The sequence below is a fragment of the Meleagris gallopavo genome, chromosome 11 (assembly GCF_000146605.3).
Source record: "Meleagris gallopavo isolate NT-WF06-2002-E0010 breed Aviagen turkey brand Nicholas breeding stock chromosome 11, Turkey_5.1, whole genome shotgun sequence".
In the NCBI taxonomy this organism is placed as follows: domain Eukaryota; kingdom Metazoa; phylum Chordata; class Aves; order Galliformes; family Phasianidae; genus Meleagris; species Meleagris gallopavo.
The window spans coordinates 4090561-4114863 of record NC_015021.2 but is presented as its reverse complement, the minus strand read 5'-3'; the positions used below and the strand labels follow the sequence as shown (position 1 = coordinate 4114863).

General features: G+C 38.5%; 1 protein-coding gene across 1 annotated transcript in view; it reads left to right on the top strand.

Moving 5' to 3' along the window:
* Positions 1-24303, top strand: part of LOC116217040 (E3 ubiquitin-protein ligase TRIP12-like) — a 50922-nt gene that overhangs the window by 17805 nt on the left and 8814 nt on the right. Inside the window, exons 2-10 of the mRNA XM_031555068.1 lie at positions 5129-5275; positions 11416-11541; positions 12437-13005; positions 13174-13233; positions 19377-19482; positions 20496-20632; positions 21653-21736; positions 23089-23184; positions 24150-24303. Coding sequence (XP_031410928.1) covers positions 5178-5275; positions 11416-11541; positions 12437-13005; positions 13174-13233; positions 19377-19482; positions 20496-20632; positions 21653-21736; positions 23089-23184; positions 24150-24303 — 1430 coding nt within the window. The 5' untranslated portion in view covers positions 5129-5177. The remainder of the gene's footprint in view (positions 1-5128; positions 5276-11415; positions 11542-12436; positions 13006-13173; positions 13234-19376; positions 19483-20495; positions 20633-21652; positions 21737-23088; positions 23185-24149) is intronic.

Below are 24303 nucleotides of genomic sequence, written 5' to 3'. Positions count from 1 at the left end.
TTTGGAGAAAGCGGTCACAGAAAATACTTTTTTCTAGGATATCCTCAATATTGTTACTCTACTCACTCCCTCAGTCATTCCACGAACTATTTCTACAAGCAAGAGGGTAAAAAAGTCTGCTTGGGAATAAAAGCTTCTGCCTGCATGGATATTTGATGTGCAGCCTATTGTCTGTTTGGACTGCAAGGGAAAAAGAACTGGGCAGAGGTTATTACTGTTGAACTTGGAGTGTATTGAGGAAGAATACTGTGTGAAAATGAGCTGTATGGGATTTGATTTAAATCAACTAAGTGGAATAAAAAATGCTACTTAATAAATTTGAGTCAACTAGTAAAGTGGTAGGGGTAATTGTATGAGTGCTTGCAAGTGCTTGCTTGCAAGACAAAGAAGAGAGTTTGTTTGCAGGTAAAGGAGGAGAACCTGCACAGTGAGCAAAAAATGAGGTGCAGCTTTGGGGTCAGTTTAAAATGATCTGAGATTGAGCAGTTATTGACCATGTACAGAAAGTTCTTCAGTAGCGATTACTTTCAACTCTGAAATCATGTATGCTTACGTTGTTGGAATGTTGCTTTTACCCTAAATGACTGAGTTTGTCACAAATGCAATTGATCAAGTAAACTGCCTACACTGAGGTGAGGGAATATGCATCTGCAATCATAGAGTTCTTGTAAGTATGCTGAATTCTGGGGTCTGGCAAGACTATAACTTTCTGGAAGAAAATGACCAGAACTTACTAAGTATATAAACATCCTCATGTCTTTCTCTCCTTCTTCCTTTTCCCCCCCCCCTCCCCCTTTTTTTTTTTTTTTCCTTGATTAATACTGGTTTCAGAGCACTATGCTTTGGCTGGCTTGCTGCTGCAGCATTGAAAAAGCACCTGTTCTTGGACAGGTGGTATGCTGACTAAAGCTCTATGCCAAGCTGGTAACGGGCATTATGATGGTGTGCTGTAGGCAGAGGTGCTTCACATAACTCTTAAATACTCATTCTGCATCCCAGAGTCCTAAAGGGATTGGATGGTGTGTTTGCCAGGCCACTCTTGATGGTATTTGAAAAGTTGTTGGCAATCAGGTGAAGTCCCTGATGACTGGGAAAAAGGTAACACTGTACCCTTTTTAAAAAGGTTAGAGAGGATGATCCTGGGAACTACCAAACTGTCAGTCTCACCTCGGTGCTGGGGAAAACCATGGAGCAGATCCAAGGCACATGGAAGGCAGTGAGGTGATACAGGAGAACTAACGTGGCTTTACCAAGGGCAAATCCTGTTTGGCCTTATATAATGGTGTCACTGCATCAATTGACAAGGGAAGAGCCACTGATGTCATCTATCTCTGCTTCAGTAAGGCCTTTGACACAGTACCCCACAATGTCCTTCTCTCCAAATTGGAAATATATGGATTTGAGTGGACTGTTTGGACAAAGAACTGGCTGCAGGATTGAGTGCAGGTGATGATCAGTGGCTCATTGTCAGGATGATTGGTGACGAGTGGTGTTCATAGGGGTCAGTGCTGGTGCTGATACTCTTTAATACCTTCATCAGTGGCATCAGCAGTAGGGTAGAGGGCACACTCAGCAAGTTTGCTGGAGGCAGCAAGCTGTGGGGTGCAGTCTGCACACCAGAGGGATCAGATACCATTCAGAGGGACCTAGACAGGCTTGAGCAGTGGGCCCAGGAGAACCTCATGAGGTTCAACAGATCCAGGTTGCAAGGTCTTGCAACTGGGTTGAGACAACCTCCATCACCAATACAAACTGAGGGATGAAAGGACTGAGCGCAGCCATGCCAAAAGGGACGTGGGGTACTGGTGGATGATAAGCTGGACATGAGCAAGCTATGTGCTCATGCAACCCAGAAAGCCAACTATATCCTGGGATGCATCAAAAATAGTATGACCAGTAGGTCAGGGATGTGATCCTGCCCCTCTACTTTGTGCTGGTAAGACCTCACGTGGAGTCCTCAGTACAGGAGAGACAGAGGTCCCTATTCACAGAGGGGAGCTGGACTAGATGGCCTTCAGAGGTCCCTTCCAACTCTAAGGATTCTATAATTCTATGGTAAGTTGGAGTGCAAGAACCTGAAAAATTGCTGTGCCACTAAGACTCTTTAAAAGAACTTCATAAACCAGCACTGAAAATGATCCAAGTAGATTGGGGGAGCCCTCTTCTCATGGAAAAACTGTTTGCTTTTTATAGGTCTTGTTACCAATTTGCTGTGTCATGTTGTTAGTGGCCGTAGAGACTGTTGGAGCGCTTTGATTTACTCATTCTCTTTTCTTCCCAGTAGCTGAAATCACTATCCAGCATCCTTCAGCAGGTGCTTTTGGGTTCTAAATAACACTCAAATACAGGCTTGTTCTGTATTTGTCCTTCCCCTGTCTTTTAGGATTAAAAAACAAAAACACACAAAACAAAACAGAAGTGTCAGTTATTTCCTGCCATCTTTTCCAGGTAAATGCAAAGGCTTCTACTGTAAGCTGATAGGTATCTTTTGTATCTCCTGTTCTTTTGGAACCTTGCCAGTAACATGTGGGCTATACGGATTGTAACTATAACATTCCTAAGAGTTAGGTTAGTAAAATTAATTTCTGTATACCTTTTCTTTATATTGCTATAAACAAGACAACAAGTAACTATAATAAAGAAGGGCTTATTACACCAGAAGAATATTATGCAAGATGATGATTAGATATCAGTGCTTTTAGGTGTCTTCAGGGGATACGTTATGAATTGGTTTGAAACGCTGTTTTGCTGAGTTCATTCTCAGTCTGAAGTGAGTGTTTATGACGAAAGCATCTGCAGGTCAGTGCTTTTGCATCATTGTAGCTAAGAACACTGAGTTGTAATTCAGTAAACAAGCCATGTTAGTTAATGTAGACTTTATACTAGCAGAGGACCTGAATTTAAAATTTTTCACATCAAAACTATATCAAATCAAAGCTATAAACTAAAGAAGAGATCTGGTGTGCAGTTGTAACTTTATTATGGGGCATGGGTGCTTAATGTAGCTGAGGAAATGTCTTAATATGGCAGGGCTGCATGTGTGTGTTCAGCTGATGCACTGCGTTGTGCATCTCCTTTGAGTTTAAGCATCTAAGGATGGGGAGGATAAAGATAAGTGCTTACAGATAGATTCGCTTCTCCAACCTGAGAACACTTCAGGTTTGGGAACTTCTGAACTCTATTCCAATTCTTCTAGTGTGTGGAACTCAGTTGTGACCTGCTGAGAGCATCACTCTTCCTGTGGAGCTAGTTGGCAGGGCACGTGACACTCTGTAGCCTCGGATACTTTCAGTGGGATGGAAATTAATGGCTTGATGTCAAAGGTCACAAAAAAAGTCAAGAAGCTGCATCATATTTATAGGTGATCTGGGAGTTGTGGTAGCATGCTACACATTAGGAAACTCAGTTAACTTGAGAGATTTCAATATATGTGTAACTCAGGACATATCTTGATTTGACAGATGCCTTACAGGACAAAACAGCTGCCACATCATTACCTGACACAGCTGAAAATACCTTGGCTGTGACTGTGCTGCCTGTGTCTGAAGCATGGGCTGCTCAGGCAGAAGGATGTTGCATTAGGGCTTCTCTGGATGGTGTCAGGACTCCAGGTGCTGGGATTACTTCAGCATCTTCTGGTGTTATGTGGAAAAGCCTCTGCACTGACCCTAAAGGGGAAAGCATGTGGCTGGTGCAGGAGCAATACTGGAGTAAGCATTGCTCCTTGCACAATGAATTCTTGGGGAATGTGCATTCTTACAGTTGGTATGAGAATTATGGCAACTATTTTATAATATGACTGACAAGTTGACATAAGTACCTTATTTAACCCTCAGCTGCCTCTCTGCTGACGATGCTGCTTCCTCCTTTCTGAAAATGACTTCATAAAACCTGTCTCCTTGTGGGTATTTGCACAGAGATGTCTTTTCATTTGTTCTCTGTATGTAAAAAATAGAGAATGCACAATGGTATTTGGCAGTGCTATGATTGACTTCAGCTAGATTCTCTGGATTTCTTACAACTTGCAGTAAAATTAATCTTAGGATTCTGTGTTACTTTCTGCTAGCTTTTGTTCAATTTCACAAATGCTTTCAGAGGAATAGAAATGGCAGACAATACTTGCCTGCCTATAGTGGTAGCAGCAGATCTTCACACCTACTTTACTGGAGCCAGTAGAATTGGAGCTGAGTCATACTTACCTGCAGATGAAGTGGTCTTAAGCTCTTGCTATCAGACTTATCTGTTATATCTATAAGCACAATACAGAATTAGTGTGTAGACTTGTGTTCTTAAACTTGGATTGTTTTCCTTCTTGTGGCTTTCTTCACTTGTGAATGTAGTGGTTTTGTTTTTTTTTTACCAGGTTGCACATGATCTTAAAAACAGTGGAACTGGATTTGCTGGTTGTGGTCTTGTTTCTGTGCATTTTGTTTAGAACTTCTGATTTAGCAAAGTGTACAAACATCCCCTCTTGACTGAGGACTTTAGTGGCACAATCTGGAAATACCTCTATTCCTGAAGAGCAGTTGGGCATTGTGGCATTATTTTTAAGCAACTGTGCACTTTCACTAATTCTTTTTCTAAAATATTTTTTCTTAGAGCTATGTTCTTATGAACAAGAATTTGTTTAAAGCTTGGTTTTTTTTTTTAATTACGGTGTATGTTTCTGTACTAGTGGAGTTTGATAAATCTGAGAAGGAAGCAGTAACTTCTGTTAGCTTGTGGATACTGCTGCCTATTCTTCAAACTGGCATTGTCGTCTCCTGCAGTGAGTTAAAATACTTAGTTACTGTTGGATCTCTACCAGGCATTGAGTTTGACTAGTGAGTGAGGTTTTTCCTTTATGTTAATAAATACAGGTTCTCTTGAATAGCATTAATTAAGGTGCTGCTTTTTTAGCAGACTGTGTCCTGTGTTAAATATACATTCTGGAAACTGGTTGCTCTGCATAAAAAGTATAAATGCTTTCCAGAAGAATCTTGTCCTGTGTGTATTTTAAATAAATTTGAAATCCTTTTTGTCTTAAGTTTCTCCTTGAACAATGGCATTTTACATTTGTTTCTGACCCGTGACTGTGAGTCTTCGTGCCATGGGTCTTATGAGTCTCTCTCTTTCTCTTGTCTTGCAGTGAATGATAGTGTCTAGAAAGGGTATGTCCCTTCAGGAGAGAGGTGCCAATGTCCAACCGGCCTAATAACAATCCAGGGGGGTCACTGCGACGTTCACAGAGGAACACTGCTGGGGCCCAGCCACAAGACGACGCAGCAGGAGGAAGGTATGATTGCTACTCTTCAGGGTGTCTTCATGTACAAAAGCAAAGTTGATGTAATTGTTAGAGGATGAACTTTCCTGCTCTGAAATTCAAATATTGAAATTTGAGTGAAACGTTTTCATAAAGGTTGTCTATACTGTTGTTGTTTAGCCTGAGAACATGGAGAATTCATCATAATCCAGCATGCTCAGCTAGATCAGCAATAGTGAATCTATGTGGAAAAACTAACTGAACTGTATGGCACAAATCACTGGTAGTAACAAATTCCTTTCTCTTCTTCCTTGCCTGATAAGTCTGTAGAGGGCTGGCAAAGATAAAGGTCTGTGAAGCCTGGGGAAAACCTGTATTCCTTTTAGGAATGCCAGTTAATCAGTATTTTCTGTTCCTTTGCATTGCATGTTAATTCCTTGTAGCTTTTGAATAGTTGAAGAATGAAAGGCTTGCCGTGTCTTAATATACCAGTGAGCAAGTGAACTGAGTAGTATCTGTTCTGATAACTGATAGCATCTGTAGTGCAGAACTAGATCCTTGAAATTTTCCTGTGGATGCTGACTGTATAATTATTGCCATTCAAACTAAAGAAATAAGTCTTCACCAAGTGAAGCTTGTTAGGATGTCTTTAATTTTTTAAGTAATACTAGTCTAACTAAGAAATATGTTAGTACCATGGTAGACAATATCTTCTGTGTACTCTTTCCTTAGAGATGTTACAGAGGTGTGCATGTTTGAATACATGCATTTTAATCTTGGGTTCTCTGGTGTATTAAAATGTTGTAGGTTAGTGTCACCAGGTGACAAGTTCTTGCTGTCAAAGGTTTCAACTCCAGTTTGTAATGATAACAAGTGGTAGATTTCTCCCTAGTATAAGGGCTAACTGAAAGTGTGGTCATTGTTTGAAGGATGTTAACTATTCTTTTAAGGAATCTTGTGGGAAATAATTCCCTGAAATGGAGTTTTGCTTTTTCTAATCACTGCACAAATGGAAAAAACAGTAGTTGATAAACACAAGGCTTCTGCCCAGTGCTTGTACAGCTGCTGTCATATATACCTGGTTATTTTGCAGGCCAGCATTGTTTTTGAAGAATATTCCTTCCTTAACTACTGTTCAGAAAACGTAGGTTCTTGAAAACAGGATCTCTGCTTCTTCACAGCTATGTATAGACATTTATGGTTAGTAAAGCATATAAAGGCCTGGGTGAAAGCATACTGCTTAATGTGATCTTGATGAATTCATTTTCTCTTAATGTATTCCGTATTTTCTTGGTGAGCTGCTGGGTAAAAGAGCCCTGTTGTACGAGGAACAATGTGAGACATCTGTTGGGTCCTTCAACAATTTGTAGATGATATAGGAGGTGGATGCTCAAATTTACAGAGGCAACTAGAGGAAAAGCTGGTCTTCAAACACAAATTTAAGGATTCATCCCTCCACATATGTAAGTTGTGTTAGGATAGTATGTTCTAGTTCTGTTGCTTAATAGTACACAGATTCTGGGTTTCATAGTATCTTGAAATAGATGCTGTGTCTACTTCTAAGCAGCTGTGTACTGGCTGGTGACTCAGACCTGGGATAAGAGCATTTTCTGCTACTTTAGACCTGGCATTGATTTTTGCCTCTGTGTTCTGACTGTAGTAAACACAGGAGCTTCTTCAACTGAAGTCTGTTGTAAAAGGAGGTTGGAGAGACTTGCTTCTTCTGTTCTCAAGCTGAAATGTTATTGCATGTCTCTGGCTCTTCTACAGCTTAAAGGCCACTTGCTAGAATTCAGTTGATTTAGCTTGATGAGCAGCTACTCATCACTTACGTAAAGGCTTTAGAAATTGTCAACTCCTGTGTGGTCTAATATACAAAACAGAAATGCAGAGTTTTCTTTTTGTGATACCTTTTACTGGCGAATTTGCCTTAAGTGGGTAACAATAGCACAAGCCCATTTTGTTTTAGGCTGGGCTGTATTTATGTCACTCTATTAACTTTTACCCTTGCTATCAAAATGAGTAGTGAAAGCCTATGGTGTGTTTTATACTGGATTTTACTAGTGATTTCACATTCAACACAGTAACTTGATCTGACCTTTGAGTGCATGATTTTTACAGTTTTTTTAAATGGAATAAACTGATGCTGGACTTACAGACCATGAAAAAGGTTGTTGCATCACAAATTGGCAGTAAGCTCAGTATCTGTGATGTGCTTTTCCGGATGGGGGGAGAGAGGGGAGAAGAACAAGAATCAGTACCAACCAAGGTGTGTGTGAAAACATCTATAAACAAGCAAATATTTTTTCCCTCCATTTCACCTCTGTGTATGCACCTAACCAAAGCTGCCTCAAATTGAAACGTCCTTCGCTTTCAGTCAGCAGTGATATTCAGATAACTGTGCTTTGGGTGACCTGCTGTTACGGATGACACAGTACTCCCAGGTTAAAGTATTCATTGTTATCCTCACTATTTAGAATTACTATTGTTGTTGTTATTATTATTATTATGGCACTCTTCTAATTGTACAGCAAGAAAATCTGTCTGAAAAATCTCTTTGAGTATTTGATGTTGAAGGAGAACTCTGCAGGTTTATAGGGAAGCGGTAATGATAAAGTTTCCCTCAGCAACGTTAATCCAAAGTAGAGTGGGAGGCGAGTATTGATGATGAGTGTGCTTTTCCCTTAGGAGGGAGAAGAAGGGGTGGCAAATACTGTTACTTTCTTCACTAGTTACAGTATCCCATCTCTTGGCAAACTGCTTAGTCTTAAGTCTTCAGTGGGGCCACAGACTGCTTCTGAGCCACCACTTCAACAGCAGCAACTTGAAAGTGTTACTGCCAGGCGTATAAGATCCTGAAGTCTGAAAGAACTGTTTCTTTCAATTAAAAGCAATGCCTTGGTGTATTGATGTGGAGTAATGGAAGTGGTCTTAGCACTGTGTACTAGTGTTGCAAATACTGTTTTTCAGTGGCGTGAGCTCCATGTTGTCATCTACTCATCTGATGTGTTAAGGAGAAGCATTGGTTAAGTGGGATATTAATTTTCTGTGAATACAGCCACAATGGTTACGTTGTATGTGAAAGTGTGGCACTCCATGCAAGTCAGGCTTTTGGAATATCGTACTTATTCTTGTGTATTTAGGATCAGAGATTAAATGAAGGAAAAGGTGCTTGCAAGCTGTGCAGAGGACAGTAGAATACATCTTGGACTGTTGTTTTTCCAATATTAAAGTCAGAATAATCTTTCTGTCAATTATACTAATCTTGTTCTAAATAGGATTTGGTTTTGGACCAGTCTTGATAAAATGTTGATGCCATGCCCGAGGACTGTGTGAAAGATAAATTACCAGCCTTGAGTTGTGGGTGAAAGTACAGGCAGCTCGCAACCTTCAACCAAGAATCACTCTTCCTGCTGTCTCTGTAACTCCCATAGCGCTTAATTCTTCAAGTGTGAATCTTTGTTTCAAGCTCATCAGAGTATTCTAACTACTTTTGTATGCAAGTTGACTTTTAAACAAGACCTTAAACAAGCTGTCATGACCTTAATGTAAATTGGGACAATATTTGTTAGCTGATCTGTGGTTCTCTTAACTTTATCCTGCAGTGTCTTCAAATTAACAGTCTATTGTAAGTCTTAAGAGAAGGGGAGCAAACAGTTGCTGTTGTCTTGTGTACCTACTTTACAAAGTGATAAAACTCAGAAGGAGAAGCGTGCACACAATTTTGCAAACAATTTAAAAAATCCTCATTTCAGGTTCTCTGCTTGTTGTGTTTCTAATGTTACTTTTCTGGTTACATAAAGGAAGTAATAGCTATGTTATTTCTGATAAAGCAAATACAACTGCTCTAGGTGATGCAGTATTCACAATCCCAATTATAGATTGTAGCTTTTTGTCCACATAGATTGGACATTAGTATGGAATTATATCTGTAAAGCTTGTAGGGAGCAAAAGACATGAGAGGTGGGAGGAAGCAAGTTTGGAGCTAGTGCCAATTCTTCAATATATGAGCCAAATATTTGATGTTTTTGTGTATTGCTTTTGCCACATTTCAGTTTAAAAGGTCTAATTATTTGTATTTTTTGAACACTTGAAGTACTGAGTTGAATCCAGTTCTAATTAAATTAAAACAAAAACTTCAAAAAGAAAGTAAATTTCTCAAATATGTTTCAGAATAAATGAACCCTGATCAATTAGCTTACATAAAAAATATTTCTGCCAAGTGCAAATTATGTAATAACTTCAGTTACTCCCATAATAAAAGTATTTCAAGAGGAAAACTAAATTTCATGCCTTACTCTTTAAGGGAAAAAAAAATCTAAGCACTCAGGATTAGATGAAACATTTCCAAGTCTACCTTGATGGAATTAGTTGTTGTAAGATTAAGATTTAACTTTATTTCACTTTTTTTATAGTTAAAATTACTTTTCTTTATTTCTCATACTAGGAAAAATGATTGAAATTCCGTTTTTCAGATTTATTTTCTTTAGCTCAGTTTTCCAGGAGTGTTTTGAATATGAGCTGTTTATGTGCATTCATTTCTCTGAGTAACTGGTGTTAGGAATACCTTAGGAGAAATGCTTCAAGAGACAAACAGAAAAGGAATTATTTCAGGAGAAAGTTTAAAAACAAATCAAAAACAACTTGAGGAGAATGCTTCGTTAATAAGAAAAAATGAACAAACAAAAAAAAAAAAGGAGAGAGTGTTACCAAGGAAAACACTCATGATAGTCATAGTTTGGTATTTTGACTCTTAGCAATTGTTATTGCTTGGTTGGTTAAAATTAGTACGCTTTTTCCTACCAAGGAAAGTAGTCAATAGTGAGTTAAGGCCTCCTTGCTCTAGTAAGATTGCTGATTCTTGGTCAGAAAGTGATCTGAAAACTTGGGGAACTCTCACCTCCCCTACTTACTCATTTGGCTGAAACTTTCTGATATTTGTTTGGGGTCATACATGGGTTGGAACTCAAATCTTGTATTCCCACTCCCCATCCCTTCCATATGATTTAAGAGTGTTTGCATAGTTCAGCTCAGAGGACTAGATAGCTTAGGCTGATTGCATGTAGTGCTAAGTCTGGAAACAATGAACACGTTTTCTATTGCTTCAACCAGCGTTAATGTGAGACTAGTTTGAGATTTCATAAAGGTTAGTGGAGCTCAGGCATTCTGTATGGGTAGGATATGAGCAGCTGAGATTTATAGTTGTCAAAGATGTTTTATCCAGCGAAGTGCAAGATGTCTCTTGCTGTAGTTATTTATACTGTGTTGTTCTAAATGCTTATGGGCTGTCTCCTGTGAGTCTTGCAGATAGTGATAGCCATTGGTTTTGAAAAACAAATGTGGGGCATGTTTGAAGATGTAACTTCAGTGTTACATTTCATTTGTAGTATAGTGTGATCTTTGTCCTCTAGTCAAAGTTCATACAATAAGCTACTTTTTGCATGTAGCTGAAGGCTGCTTGAAAGAACTCTTACAGTCTATCTGAAACTCATTCCTTTCTTTGACATCACAGGTTTCCTGTCTCATCTGACTTCTTTCATCAGTAGCATGCGGGTTTTTTAACCTACCTACTTCAGCATTGTCAATGAGTACTCAGTCCTTGTGAATTGATGGAACTGCAGTCATTAAATAACTTACAAAGTTTTGAGCTTCCATTCCACGTGGAACTGGTTACATTCCTGTTCCAAGCATTTGAACGAAGACCAAAGAAACAAACTTGTAAATACTTGTGACTAGATAAACCTTAATGTATGAAATCTTGAGATGGAGTGTTTATTTCTTTCTGAGAAAAGATTTTTTTATGGGTGGTTTAATCTTGTGCCTTACTGTGCTGGTGAACACTGAATGCTGAAATGAATAATTCAGTAACCTTGTGCACCAGAAAACCTGAATTTATCAGCCCAGTTCAGATATGAGACAATGTTAAATTCACTGAAAATGCCTCAGTAATTTGTGCTGTACAAAACAATTAGATGGGTAGTGATTTGTAGTCAGAATGGATGTTTGTCTTGAAATACTTAATAAATGACTTAATAGAAGGGGTTGATGTGGAAGGATTTGAAGTTATGCTTAATCTAATAACTGTAAGTGGTCCCAACAACAAAAAATCCACCTACTGGTTTATATCTGTCTCAGAGTTCTGATAGCTTTCTGTTTTGACTTTCTGCTGACAGGTCACACTTAGGGCAGGCAAAACATAAGGCACATAGCCCTCCTGAGAGTAGAAAATCTATTTCAAAGACACCCAAAGTGCAGTCTAATACTACTTCTGAGCAGTCCAAGGGACACTTTTCTAAAAGGTAATTGCACTTCATATTCATGTTATCAGTGTTATCTGCACTACAATTGTATGTAATATATCTAATTATTGACAATTGTTACAATGTATGACTAAGGCGCTAGGTATTGCATTCAGTGGATGTATTTCAGTGTGTCTCATTCTGTTCATGTTTTTTATTTTAATTCAACTGAGAGCATCTCATCAATGATGGGGAGCATACAAATTATGCATAACTAGTCCTGGAATACTTGCAAGTTCTTTTCCTCTCTTCCCTCTTCATGTTGGGAAAAGATTGCCCAAGGAGTTCTGAGTGGTGTCCAGTAGTAATTGAAACTCTCAATACTCCAAAGAATACTTGTGTTTAGGGTAAACACTTCAGACACATTTTATCCGTTCTTTATACGTTTCTGCTACATACGCACTGGATCATCTTTCTCTCATGTAGAGGAAAATTATACTCTTCTTGTGCTTCTTGAAATTAATCGCATAAGATAAGTTTTCGTTAAGCACTTCTGTTGAGCTGGAATCCTGTTGTGACTAGTTATGCATTGCTGAGCACTCCTTGTTCTCTTGTGGAACTTGTATTCTCAAACATTCAGATAACAGCTTCATAGCTTGAAATTTTTAATTAATTTTTACAAAAATCCTAGTGAAATCAATCCAAGTCATCCAGTATCTCCCTCTTTTTTTGTTTAAAAGCAATATCTGATGCATTTATTTTGCTGCTTTAATTTTCATGTTAGCGATTTTTTTTTTGCATCAAAATCTGGACTGAGCATGTTTCATGAACTTAATAATCAGGTTTTCTTACATGCAATTTTCTTTATTTTGACTGCTGATATTGTGACTTGCAAAACTGTTGCACAATGTGAGGTTGAGTTCAATACTAATGCTGTCTCTGCTTATTTCTGCAGAGGCTGTAGTTCATCTGCTGTTTTAATACCACAAGAAGATTCAGAAAGAGTCAGTACTTCAGAAAAGCAAAAAACGGGGCAAGTGCCTAAGAAAGACAATTCTCGAGGAGTTAAACGCAGTGCTAGTCCAGATTACAGCAGGACCAATTCTCCTAGCTCTGCTAAAAAACCTAAAGCACTTCAACACGCCGAAACTTCCTCGGAAAGTAACAAGCCACATACTAAATCCAAGAGAAGACACTTAGACCAAGAACAGCAGAAGTCTACACAATTGCCATCAACAAGCAAGGCTCACATCAGAAAGGGTGGAGCTGCTGGTAGCTCCCGAAGTCAGAAAAGGAAAAGGACAGAGAGTACGTCTTGTATAAAGAGTCGCTCAGCAGTTGAATCAACTGGCGCTGAAGAGAAGTCAGCAAAATCCTCCAAGCTGGCTTCAAAATCGGTGACCTCAGCCAAAGCTGGGTGTAGCACCATCACTGATTCTTCTTCTTCAGCTTCTACATCCTCTTCCTCTTCTGCTGTTGCCTCTGCTTCTTCCACTGTTCCTCAGGGTGCCAGAGTGAAACAGGGTAAGGACCAGAATAAGGCTAGACGTTCACGTTCTGCGTCCAGCCCTAGTCCAAGAAGGAGCAGCAGGGACAAAGAACAGAGCAAAACAGGTGGCTCTTCAAAGTTTGACTGGGCTGCTCGATTCAGTCCAAAAGTTAGTCTCCCTAAAACAAAACTGTCTCTACCAGGCTCTTCTAAGTCGGAGACCTCAAAACCTGGACCTTCAGGACTGCAGGCTAAGCTAGCAAGTAAGTTGTTCACTTGCTTTTATGGAAGAATAAGCATGTATGTTTTAAAAATTAACTCTTCTAAACAAGTACTTAGCTTATTTTAAGTTGTCTTGGGACCTTGTTAGAGAGAAGTAACTGCTATTGTATTTACTGAGTTTTTAAGCAAAGCTGTGACTGAAACTACTTATGGCTAAAGCAAAAGGTTTTAAGTTAACAGTTCATGTTGTATAGGCCGAAACTTTATGTTGCATATAGTTTTTTAAACAAAATTTACACAAGATATTTGCTTATTTCTGTGATGGATGCTACATAACTATTATAAGCTTCTTTTATTGTGTTTGTCCTGTCTGATGTTGCCATTTTGCTAAACTTGTTGGAAAACAAGCAGATAATTTCTTTTCATGTCTGAAGTCTAGTTTGCTAATTTTTTGTACTTAATGTGTCCTTTCCCTGGTTCTTAATTGGAGTAGTTGGATGCCGCTTTTTATTCTGATGAGGATTTTAGGCTTTTTCCAAGCTGAGCCTTTGCTCAATAGTATGCAGGATATGCTTGTAGCTCTGTTTTCTTGAAAAACATTTAAAACGCATTACATTGACTTTGTTTACAATCTCTTTTTTTTTTAACAGCAAGTGTTTTGTAAAACTTGCTTTATTAAGTTGGATTCCAAAGCTTAGTAACTGTTGGATGTTGATCTAGGCATCATCATGAGTAGTCCTGTCCCAACTAGGGCATGCCTATAGCTAATACTCATGCAGGAAATATGTGAAATAAACAAGAGGACCTGGATGGCTTCCTGTATAATCAAAACAGATTTAATTGACCTAACAGGCTTGTTTTGGATAACTTGCATGACTGGAGTATTGATTCTAGAATTACCTAACCTAGTTAAAGGATAGCATTGGGGAAGGGGAGAGGCATTGCTTTCTTATGACTAGGCTTTATATGCCTGATTCAAGACTTAATGGGTTGTGGATTCCTGAGGAAAAACTAAATTTCTCCAGGATAAAGTAAGAGAGGAAGGAGTGAGAATTAGACAAGATCTGGACTAACCAGCAAGTTGTTAATGAAATCTGTTCTTTCCTATGGGCAACTTCTTGGACAGTGGAGAAAAGTCACAAGGAGGCAAAAGAATTTAATTCTGATAAGTGAACATGAGACGAAGGTGAAGGATAGTTTGTGTCTGCTTATAAACCTTTAGCCAGGAGTGAGAACACTGCGATAGCACAGTCTGAGGGGGGAGCATTGAGTAGCTTGAAAAACAACATTGAGAATATCAGCGTAAATTATCTCTACCAAGAATGTACTGTGAAAGCCAGCTTGACCAGCTTTAGCTGTTTTGTGACTTGAAAGTCAGCTTTTGTGAAAGATAAACATATACTTGAATTTCTTGGCTTTGTCATAAATAGAACTAAGATGGTATGGATAGTAAATGGGTGATTAAAAAGTCAGTTTTTAAAGGTCATAGTAAGACTCATTAGATGCTAAAAAAAAAAATCACAAACAGTTGTTTTCTTTAGATGGCATCCCAGTTTGAGGAGGGAGAAGATGATACTGGGAAGTGTAACTTACAGTAAACAGGTGCTAAATGTAACTGAATAGCTATTACACTGGATGCTACTGATTGGAGTGTGGTTATACTAAATATCAGTGAGCTTTTTAAACGTTACTGAGATTTAAGGATTTAATCTAGAATAAATGAAGATGCTAAACTTTATATTCTTAAATAGTCTTAGCTTTTCAGAAGGTGCATTAAAGCTCTTTCACAAACACTTGGAAAAAAATTTTGAATCAACATTAACAATTCTTAAAAACAAAAGAAAACAAAAACCTCTTGCCTGTTACGGAGCTTGACTGATTTGTTAATATTGATACAAATTGCAAATATTTTCATAAAATATACATTATCCAAAATGCTGAGAGGCATTAAAAAAAAATTAAAAATAAGAAACCATCAAGATAGGTTGCTAAGGTAAGATGGCTCTGGTAAGCTAAAAACTTTAGGAGAGTAAGGGAACATAAGGAGGTGATATTTCAGATATTAACAACCCTAATGTTTTCTAAAGCAGATTGGCAAACAGTGATCTAGATGAAATTATTGCAGTTTGTGCTTCTCTGTTGGAAGAGTCCTTAAATGTCACTGTAGAAACTATAACCCTACTGAATTTCTCTTTCTGTAGAGGTACAATTTGAGGCCGGTGCTTAAAAAAATGTGAAATAAGGTCAATTGGAATAACTAGTAGAAAATAGGTAAGAATCCTGTAAGGGGAGATGAAAAGCGTGGGATGAGGGAGAGTGGAGGACGGTGGTGCGAGAGTGGTTCTAGGAAGAACGGCCTGAGTGGGGAGATTTTTGTGACTAGCAGATGCAGTCAGTTATGCCTGTGTAAATACAGCTATTGCAATTTAATGATGTATGGAACTACAGTCAAGTTAAGGATGTCTGGGTTGATATTGAGGGGAATACTGGAGCAGGAGAGTGGCAGGAGGTGCCTTTCCCTGCCACAGTTGTTTTTACCCTATCTTTACTGCCTGAGCAGGAAAGAGCCAATCTGAAGTCTAAACTTTCAGCTCTAACAAGTAGATTTCTACTGATTATTTTTCTGAACTGCAAGCTAAAGGGTTTCAGGATTATAGACTGAAAATTTAACTTCATTTAGGCTTGAGTGACATGTTCAGAGTTTTGAAATAAGTGAATGCAGTAGGTACAGCTGCATTCAGAACTTGTTTCTTTCATACTACAAAAAATACTTTTAAAAAAATAAAAAAAAAAGACTGACCAGTAAGGACTGTGAAGGTGTTTCTAAAATTTTTTTTTAAAACTTCATTTGATTTCTGTTGGGCTATACCATTTCAGGTTTAGCCTGTTTTGGGTCTCTTCCTTAAACTCATTACCATGAGTGCTTGGTATGCAAATAGGATGATGTCACAGGATAAACAATTTATATCTGCGTATGGCTTTGCTTCAGATTTGAAGTTCACATCTGAAATTTTTGTACTTGCTGAGTATGAACCACTTAAGCCTAACTTTCTTTTGAAAGTCTGTCTCTGTTCATAGCTTCTACTCTTTGAAATGGATATCTTGAGGATTGCTTTTTATTAAAGAAATAGTGCTGAATAGTGATAAACAAGGACTTAATTCGCCTGCAAGCCCTTGCTGTCAGCAGCAGCATGACTAGTGCTTTCCTTTGTCCGGTGCTCCTAGGGCATCTCTAATCCTGTCTATCTGAATATGGGTTGTACCCTGTTTACCTGTGAAGGCATGGGGCTTTCCACCTGCAGATCCAATAGACAGAGGACTAACTGAGGCAGGAGGTGTGCCAGAAGTGTGTTAAGGGGAAGCAGGAATTTTGATGAAATGGGGAGGGGGGAGGGGGGAGAAAGGAGGCTTGGTCTTGTGCTAGAGAAACTAGTGATCTTCAGCTTATGTTATTGGGAAGACTGGGAGGATTTCCCAAAAGGTGCAGGTAGTAAGAGTGACTTAAGCTGTCTTAAGCAATGAATTCTAAGGATTGAGAATGGCTATAAAGAGTAGGAAGGAAGCAAGCTCTGAAAAATCCTTTTTCACATCCTTTTTGCCCTCTGACATGAATAAAGGGAGGTGGAAGAGCTTATGTACCTTGGTGGCTGTGTCAGATGTAGAAGAGAAGACTTGGGAAAAGGAAAACATGAAAATATCTGATGAGTAGAGTGCTCACACTGAGAGGCAGGAACTCAGCTGTTCTGGGTGCTCAGACCATGATGTGTTTTTCAACTTGTCTGCCAATCTAACCATACATTCTGTAGTACCTTCTTACTGAAGTAATTCAGTTTAAAGAAAAGGCTCAATTAATTTAATGCCCCTTAAGAAGGAGGACAATCCACTCCCCAACCTCACTGCCCCACTGTTTAATGGTGTTTGTGCTCACCTGACTCCTGTCAGCCTTGCTCAGTTCACTGTTGTGGCAGAATGCTAACAGAATGGAAGTGTGCAACAAGTGTGCATGCTGTGTCTCGGACTGGTGACAGTAAGGCATGAGAATGCAGAAGCACACCATTAAGCACAGCAGTAAGCTGTGTGGCTGGCTCTGCTGTCTTGTGAAACCTCTGCATAAACCCTGTTTTGATATAAGCCAAGTTTATTTTACTTCATTTATGGTAAGTATGTGATATCTATTACTGATCTGCTAAGAACAAACTTCATGTTTAGGTCTGACTACTTGAAGCTGAATACCCACAAATCTAAAGCAGTAAATGATGTGTTGAAATAAGGAGTTAAAATATGCTTACATATTTTTCCAGACTATTGTAATAAGGTAATTAAGTTTTCCAAATGTAAGGTAAAAGTAGACCTCATTTTTAAATTTTCACCATAATGTTACATGGAGAAGCACCCTATTTGGTGTCTGTATCTAATATGAACTTACAGAACAATAGACACATCTTGTGGACTAATAGCACTATACTTAATGCATGCAATTTGTATTGCAAAATACAACCAGCTATGAGGACTTGTTGTTTCTGCACAACTTCCATAACTTGAGAAATGCAGATAGGTATGGCCAAGGGCTCTGCTGCAGCTGTTTCAAACTGATCTTGTCTTTTTTTCCTAACACCACTCTTCCCTTCCCCCCCCACCGAGGCAAGTCACTTACTATATATGGATAAGGTTGGAGTCAATGACTGCTCCTGTTGTAGCAAATTCAACTTAAATTGTTGGTTTGAAATTATAAAGTAGTGAAAGTGTCATTGCATTGCTTTTGGAGCATTAAAAAAACTTGTAAGTATGAGCTATGTGGAAATTCAGGTGGCTTATTTCAGGTCAGTGCTTGGTGGCTGGGTGCTGAAGCTTGCTTGCTTAGGTTGCCAGGTTTCTTGGGTTAATAAGCCAGGTGTATGGTAAACACAGGAATATCAAGTTAACCTTAATCTACATGGAACTTAAAGCTGTATGCAGTTAATATATTCCTGGATCAAACACAGTATAGTATTTGCAAGGACAGACTGTTGACTAGGTCATTAATGACTTTGCAGATTATTTTCCTTTTTGTGTTAAATATCCTATCAAAAATGACATAGTTACCATTTCATTCCTAAATACTGTAACTCAATATTTCTGGAACTTTTTAGAAGATTACAGAAATCAACAGAAGCCAATTTGTGCTTAAAAAAAAACAAAAAACAAAAAACAAACAAACAAAAAAAGTATGCTTGTGTTCTATTCTTGTTTTGTTACCAGAAGAGGGAACAGAGATCTAATTTCTTTTTAAGGCTTTATTTGTCCTAGCAATAGTATGTCTAAGTTGGATGTTTTGAAGCTGTATTTTATCTTATTTATTTTAGAGATGTCCTGTGGTTGAAAGTCCCCTCAGAATGATGGCTTCGTAGAGCAAATTAGTATCAGTTGTCAGTCTTTAACAGTTCAAATACTCCTAAATTAAAAGCTCCCAACTCCTTTCCCTGTGAAGATGTGAAGCTGTGAAGATGTGTGTGGTTATTTGCCTGAGGGAAGGTCTTACGATAGCAGTGGGGTTTGCAGTGATATAGTTACAGCAGAAAGACAAAACAAAACCCCAACATACTGCAGATCTCACCACTGTCGGTGTTTGAATTTTGGAGGGGGTAGGGGAGTCTGCTTTGGATTTAAGACACTTATTAAGTTGTTACTGACGTAGATCAATCTGACTGTAACTAAAAAAATTATGATTTAGCTAGTGACTGTCTAAGTTAATGCTGTGTGGATTTATTCTAAGCAACGGAGGCAAAACAGATGATTTCTGTTCCTTCCACCAACAGTATAGTTATTCTCTCTAATCTAAGGTTTAAGTCTTCTTTTTTTTGTTTTTTTCCCATTTTAGGTGTTTTGAATGTGAACACATCAAAATAAGAAACACCTCATACTGTGGTATCTGTTTATGAGGAAGGCCTGCAAGCTCTTGTATACCTGTAGTGTATGAATTGCAAAAGGTGTCCAAGTAGCAATTTGGAGTTTAGTAGCACTGAAAGGAGTGAAATGAATATCTTCTACCTTCTTTTATTGATAGAGCTGTGCAGTGTAAGATGACTAAAAGCAGATGCAGACTTACTGTGGTTTTTCTTTAGAGGCTCCCCTGCTTCACTTCTTGGTAGATCTACTGTGTGTTTAAAGACCAACTTACTCTCTTAATCATTTACCTGTTACATAGGCCTAAGAAAATCCACAAAGAAGCGCAGTGAATCACCACCTGCTGAGCTCCCCAGTTTGCGGCGGAGCACACGCCAAAAGACCACGGGCTCCTGTGCTAGTACCAGGTAAAACTTCAGACAACAAAATGTGATCTCTGCTGTGGATTGATACTTATTTGTTTTTATGGATGGAAATTGTCCTTAGCTACTGTAGAAGTAGCTGTGGCTTTTCAGGCTAGCCATGTCACACTGCATACCGGTGTCATGGTGGGTGATGCATAGAATTCTGCATCATCAGATTTTCAATAAGTACCTCAGCTAACGGAGTTGAGGACAAGAAGTACCTAAAGGCAGTATTACAAATGTAAATAATCCTTCCCTTAGATTGTGTTTAAAAAGTTACTGAATACTAGTAGAGTTCTAAACTATTGTGGATTATGAATGATAGAATGAAATGTGTTCTGAAAAATAAAAAGGACTCTATGATGCCATGCGGGTGGCTGTTTTAATACTGTACTGCTCAACTGACTCAGCTTGTTCAACAGCTGCATATGATCAACTGATGTTGCAAATATCTAGGTACTTGATATGCCTGAGGTCTGATCCTGTTGTCAGTTCTGCACTTTAATTTGGCTTCTGACATCACAGGCATATATATTTGTAACGGTGACAATAGTAATATTTAAAAAAGCAGACTTAGACTCGTGCCCTTTGACTTCATCTGCCATTTAAAAGAAGCGTGAACATCAGGATTCTGTACTTTTAGTAGTTCAGAACTTTCTTTAAAGGTAAGTACTCTGTCAGAGTTCTTCTCAAATGTGTACTTGATTTGTAATTCAGTCACTTTAAGTCACAATCATTTCAACTATTATTTTAGTAGACTGTGTTGTCCTAGAGTGTGTAATGTAAAGACCTAGCTGTAATGCCTCAGCATGAACGAATCATAGATGTGGTGCAAGGTGAGGCAAGTAAGAGAAAGTTGGATAGTTTTATGAAGACTGGTTCTTATGTGAATCCATGTCTTTGTGCACCTTTGTGATAACTACCTATGTAAATGAAAGAAAAAATTATTTCTTGCATGGAGAAATCTCTTGTTATAATTACTAAGTTCTGGAACCTCTGTTTTCTTGTATCTTTAGTCGGCGAGGCTCTGGCCTGGGCAAAAGAGGAGCAGCTGAAGCTCGCCGACAGGAGAAGATGGCTGATCCTGACAACAACCAGGATGGAGTTAACTCTTCAGCTGCACGTACAGATGAGGCTCCCCAGGGAGCTGCAGGTAAGAAGTACCACCAACTGCAGCATTTTGGTATACTGCTGATAGTTGCTTATGCAAAATTCTTCTAGAACTTAAGGTGTTTAAGAAGTTACGGTTAAGTTAGTACAGCTTTCAGTGAGAGAGACCTTTACTTTTGAATCTTATCCCTTGGTTGTCAGGTAGAAGTTTCAGTTAGACTACTTCATAGTCTCAAAAAAATTTCTAATAGGGTAGACCTGTCTTTAATTAGTTTTCAGACTTTTTTTTATGTTAATACTGCAGAAGTGACTGTACTGCTGACTGAAGAGATGCCAAACTCTCCAGAATATAGAAGACAAGTGTTTACCTATAAGAGTTCCTTTATAACTTCTGCAAAATATTCTGCAAATTGTCTGAAACTGCAAGCCTGTCTGTATGGGCAAATTTTGTCATTAGATTAAGAAATGCTCTTGTTTTTACAATCCTGTGAAGTAGTACTTAATTTTGTCACCTGGTCCTAATCAGCAGTGATTTCAAAGCAGCTTTCCAGTAATTATGCTGAGTTGTAGAAAAAACTCAAATGTCTGTGTTTAAAATCAGCTACATCAGTATGAAAAGTCAAAATTAAGTGCAGCATAACACTCAAGGCATGAAATTAGTAACAATGCAGACAAATGTATGTGAAAGATTATTTGCTGATCTGACTTCTTTTCATCATCTTGTGTTGGTATAGCTTTGTTCTTTTATGGGAGGGATTGGCTCCCTATGCTGACATCGATCTTACTGAAGTAGTTGCACAGAAGTGTGGTGGCAGTCATTGGGCTGGTTTGGCCCAGTTCTGTGACTAGCGGGGCAGAGGGAGCCATGGATCTGCACCCTGGAAAAAAGGGAAAAAGGGGAAAAGGATAGAGAGATGGGCCTAAAAACAAGTCAGTGGCAACAATCTGAGGAGAAACAAACTAATTTACTACATGGTGTTAAATGAAGAGCATTTTTCTGGACACTTTCCTTGATGGTGGAGATGATGAAAGTTTTGTAGCTCACAATCTGCTTTTCTTCTAGCTTCTAGCTCTGTTGCTGGGGCTGTAGGTATGACAACATCTGGAGAAAGTGAGTCAGATGACTCAGAGATGGGAAGACTACAAGGTATAAAATCTGTAACTAATTTATAACTTATTTTTGTTTACAGCCTGTAAATACCCATACTGACCCAAGTTCTGTATTTTATATATAGTAGGAACACTTTATTTTGTTTCTACATCTGTGAATGTGATTCTTTTCTTACTGTAGCTCTCCTTAAGTACGACACCACCAACTTTAACTCACCAAAGATGCAGGAATTTGCAACTAATATCTAGAGATGTTGATGAGTGTCCTTGCTTGTTTCCATGGTGTGTAATACACTGCTACTTATTGGAGGGATGGGGATGGGCTGATGGACACTTATTAAGTGCATAAGCATTTCCAAAATATCAAACTGTTTTTGCAGCAATGCATTTCCAGTTAAAAGGCTGCATTGGATCTGCTGTTACTCTGCCTGCTTCAGGATAACTCTTTTTCATGCTTATCACTGATGCTCGTGTTACTATAAGCTTTGACCAAACAAAATTTAACTGTACTTCAAAATATTCTGTTCTGTGCCTTTGGCTATAGAAGGATTTGGATCTCTCATAATGTGAGTGTACAAAGAGGTGCAAACTCCAATTTTCATGTCCTGCAGCTGTTTTAGTGTTTTTTTTGTTGTTGTTGCTGTTTTTCAAGGAGTTTTTTTTATCATTATATCCCTTGAAAATGACAGATATAGTTAATCTGTACCTTTAACACAGGACTGAGTGCCTTGTCAGTACCATTTCATTTGCTTATTGCTCTCAGTAAGCACGGGTACACGTTAGGAATATTGAACTGTTTTTTGTCCATATTTGTATTGATCCAAAGCAGTTGTACTTGCTACAATAAAAAATATAATCTCCCCATTAATCCAGCATAACTAAAGTAATGAAGAGTGTTTATTTAAAAAACAAACTAATATTTAACAGATCACCTTGCTCATCAGCAAATAAAGCTGTCTGTCCTTCCTCTCAGATTAATTTTGCCACTCAGATCCTGAACCTGTGAAGATAATAAGTTTAACCAATTTTGCGTAGTTTGAAATCATGTTTGGAATCGCTGCCTAGTAAATCTGCTAGTTTAGATCTGATCTTCTAATATTTAGTAGACCAGATTTCTTCTGTGAAAACATGTAGCTCTGGGAATTTGGTGGGTGACTTCTTAAGGGTTCTTAATGCTCTGGTGAATACAAAAGTGACCTGTTTGTTCCCTAGAGGTCATCTTTTTTTGTGTGTTTAGAAATTGAAGTAGTTTTAGTCATCTAATTGTAACTCCTCTTTCCTAAAGTATCAAAATTCTAGTAGTCTTAAACTATTGCTTCATGGAACATAAGCTTTTAAAAGTATGTGTAGAAGCTTTGACAATGGCTGTTATCCTCTGTTTGCTTTTAGCTCTGTTAGAGGCTAGGGGTCTTCCTCCTCACCTGTTTGGCCCTCTTGGTCCTCGGATGTCGCAACTCTTCCACAGGACAATTGGAAGTGGAGCTAGTAAGCAAAGTTTGTCTAATTTGACTTAATTCTTTCCACTTCCAGACTAGTAGAATTCAGCCAGTAGTAAATTCTAGTATTCGTATTAGCTACATCATTTAATATCTTACATGTTGGAGATTTGTATGTCTTAAGTGCTGAACTGCTGGTAAACTATTAATTAGCTTGTCTTTGTGTAAGGAGGACGAATTTGCTTTAGCCATATTTCTTTTCTTTTTTAATTATTTTTTCCACCTGATGTTCCCTGCTAGATGGGGAAGGGAGGGCTCACCTTTTTATCCTTTCTTTCTTGTTATCTTGCATGATGGGCTGTTTAACAGAAGACCTCTGAAACCCCTGGTTTTGTGTTTTTTTTTTTTCCCCCCTAGTTTTAAACAAATTCTCGAGGTAGCTTTAGGGCAATTAGGATGTATGAGTTCTAAGGTTCACTGTTCATAGGTTCAGATGTGTCTTAGTTATCAGACTGTCCAAAGGAGAACATGGGTCCTTATTGTCATTCCGTTGTATCTGCATTATGTAGCTGGATAATGCAAGCTGGATAGTTCAAGCTGATTTGGCTAGCAGGAGAGCCAAAACAAGCCTGTTACACTCCTTTCCAAGAAGAGGATAGGGTCTAATCAATATTCCATGTGCTGTATTATTTAGGAAGTATGTTAAGAAGTCTTTTACTTTATAAATTTGGAATGTGGATTCTATCACCTGCTGTAGGCTGGTAGAGATGACTGTGGTGAGCAGTGTGATGGACTCCCTGTGCTGTGACCAGTCTGCACTGGAAGGACTGCCAAGAGTGAGATTTCATCTCCCTTTCCCTCCACTTTTACATGGCAGGGGAAGGAAGAGAAACTACAAATGCAGAGGAAGGCAAACTATCTCTGGTCTTCCACTCTGGCAGAAGTATAGCATGGAAGTTGTACTGAACACTTATCTTCTAACATCTTCTTTCCTAATCTTTTTTGGTTATCCAGGTTCTAAAGCCCAGCAGCTTTTACAGGGTCTCCAAGCCACTGATGAAAGTCAGCAACTACAGGCAGTTATTGAGATGTGCCAGCTGTTGGTCATGGGAAATGAAGAAACACTGGGAGGATTTCCAGTCAAGAGTGTTGTGCCAGCTTTGGTAAA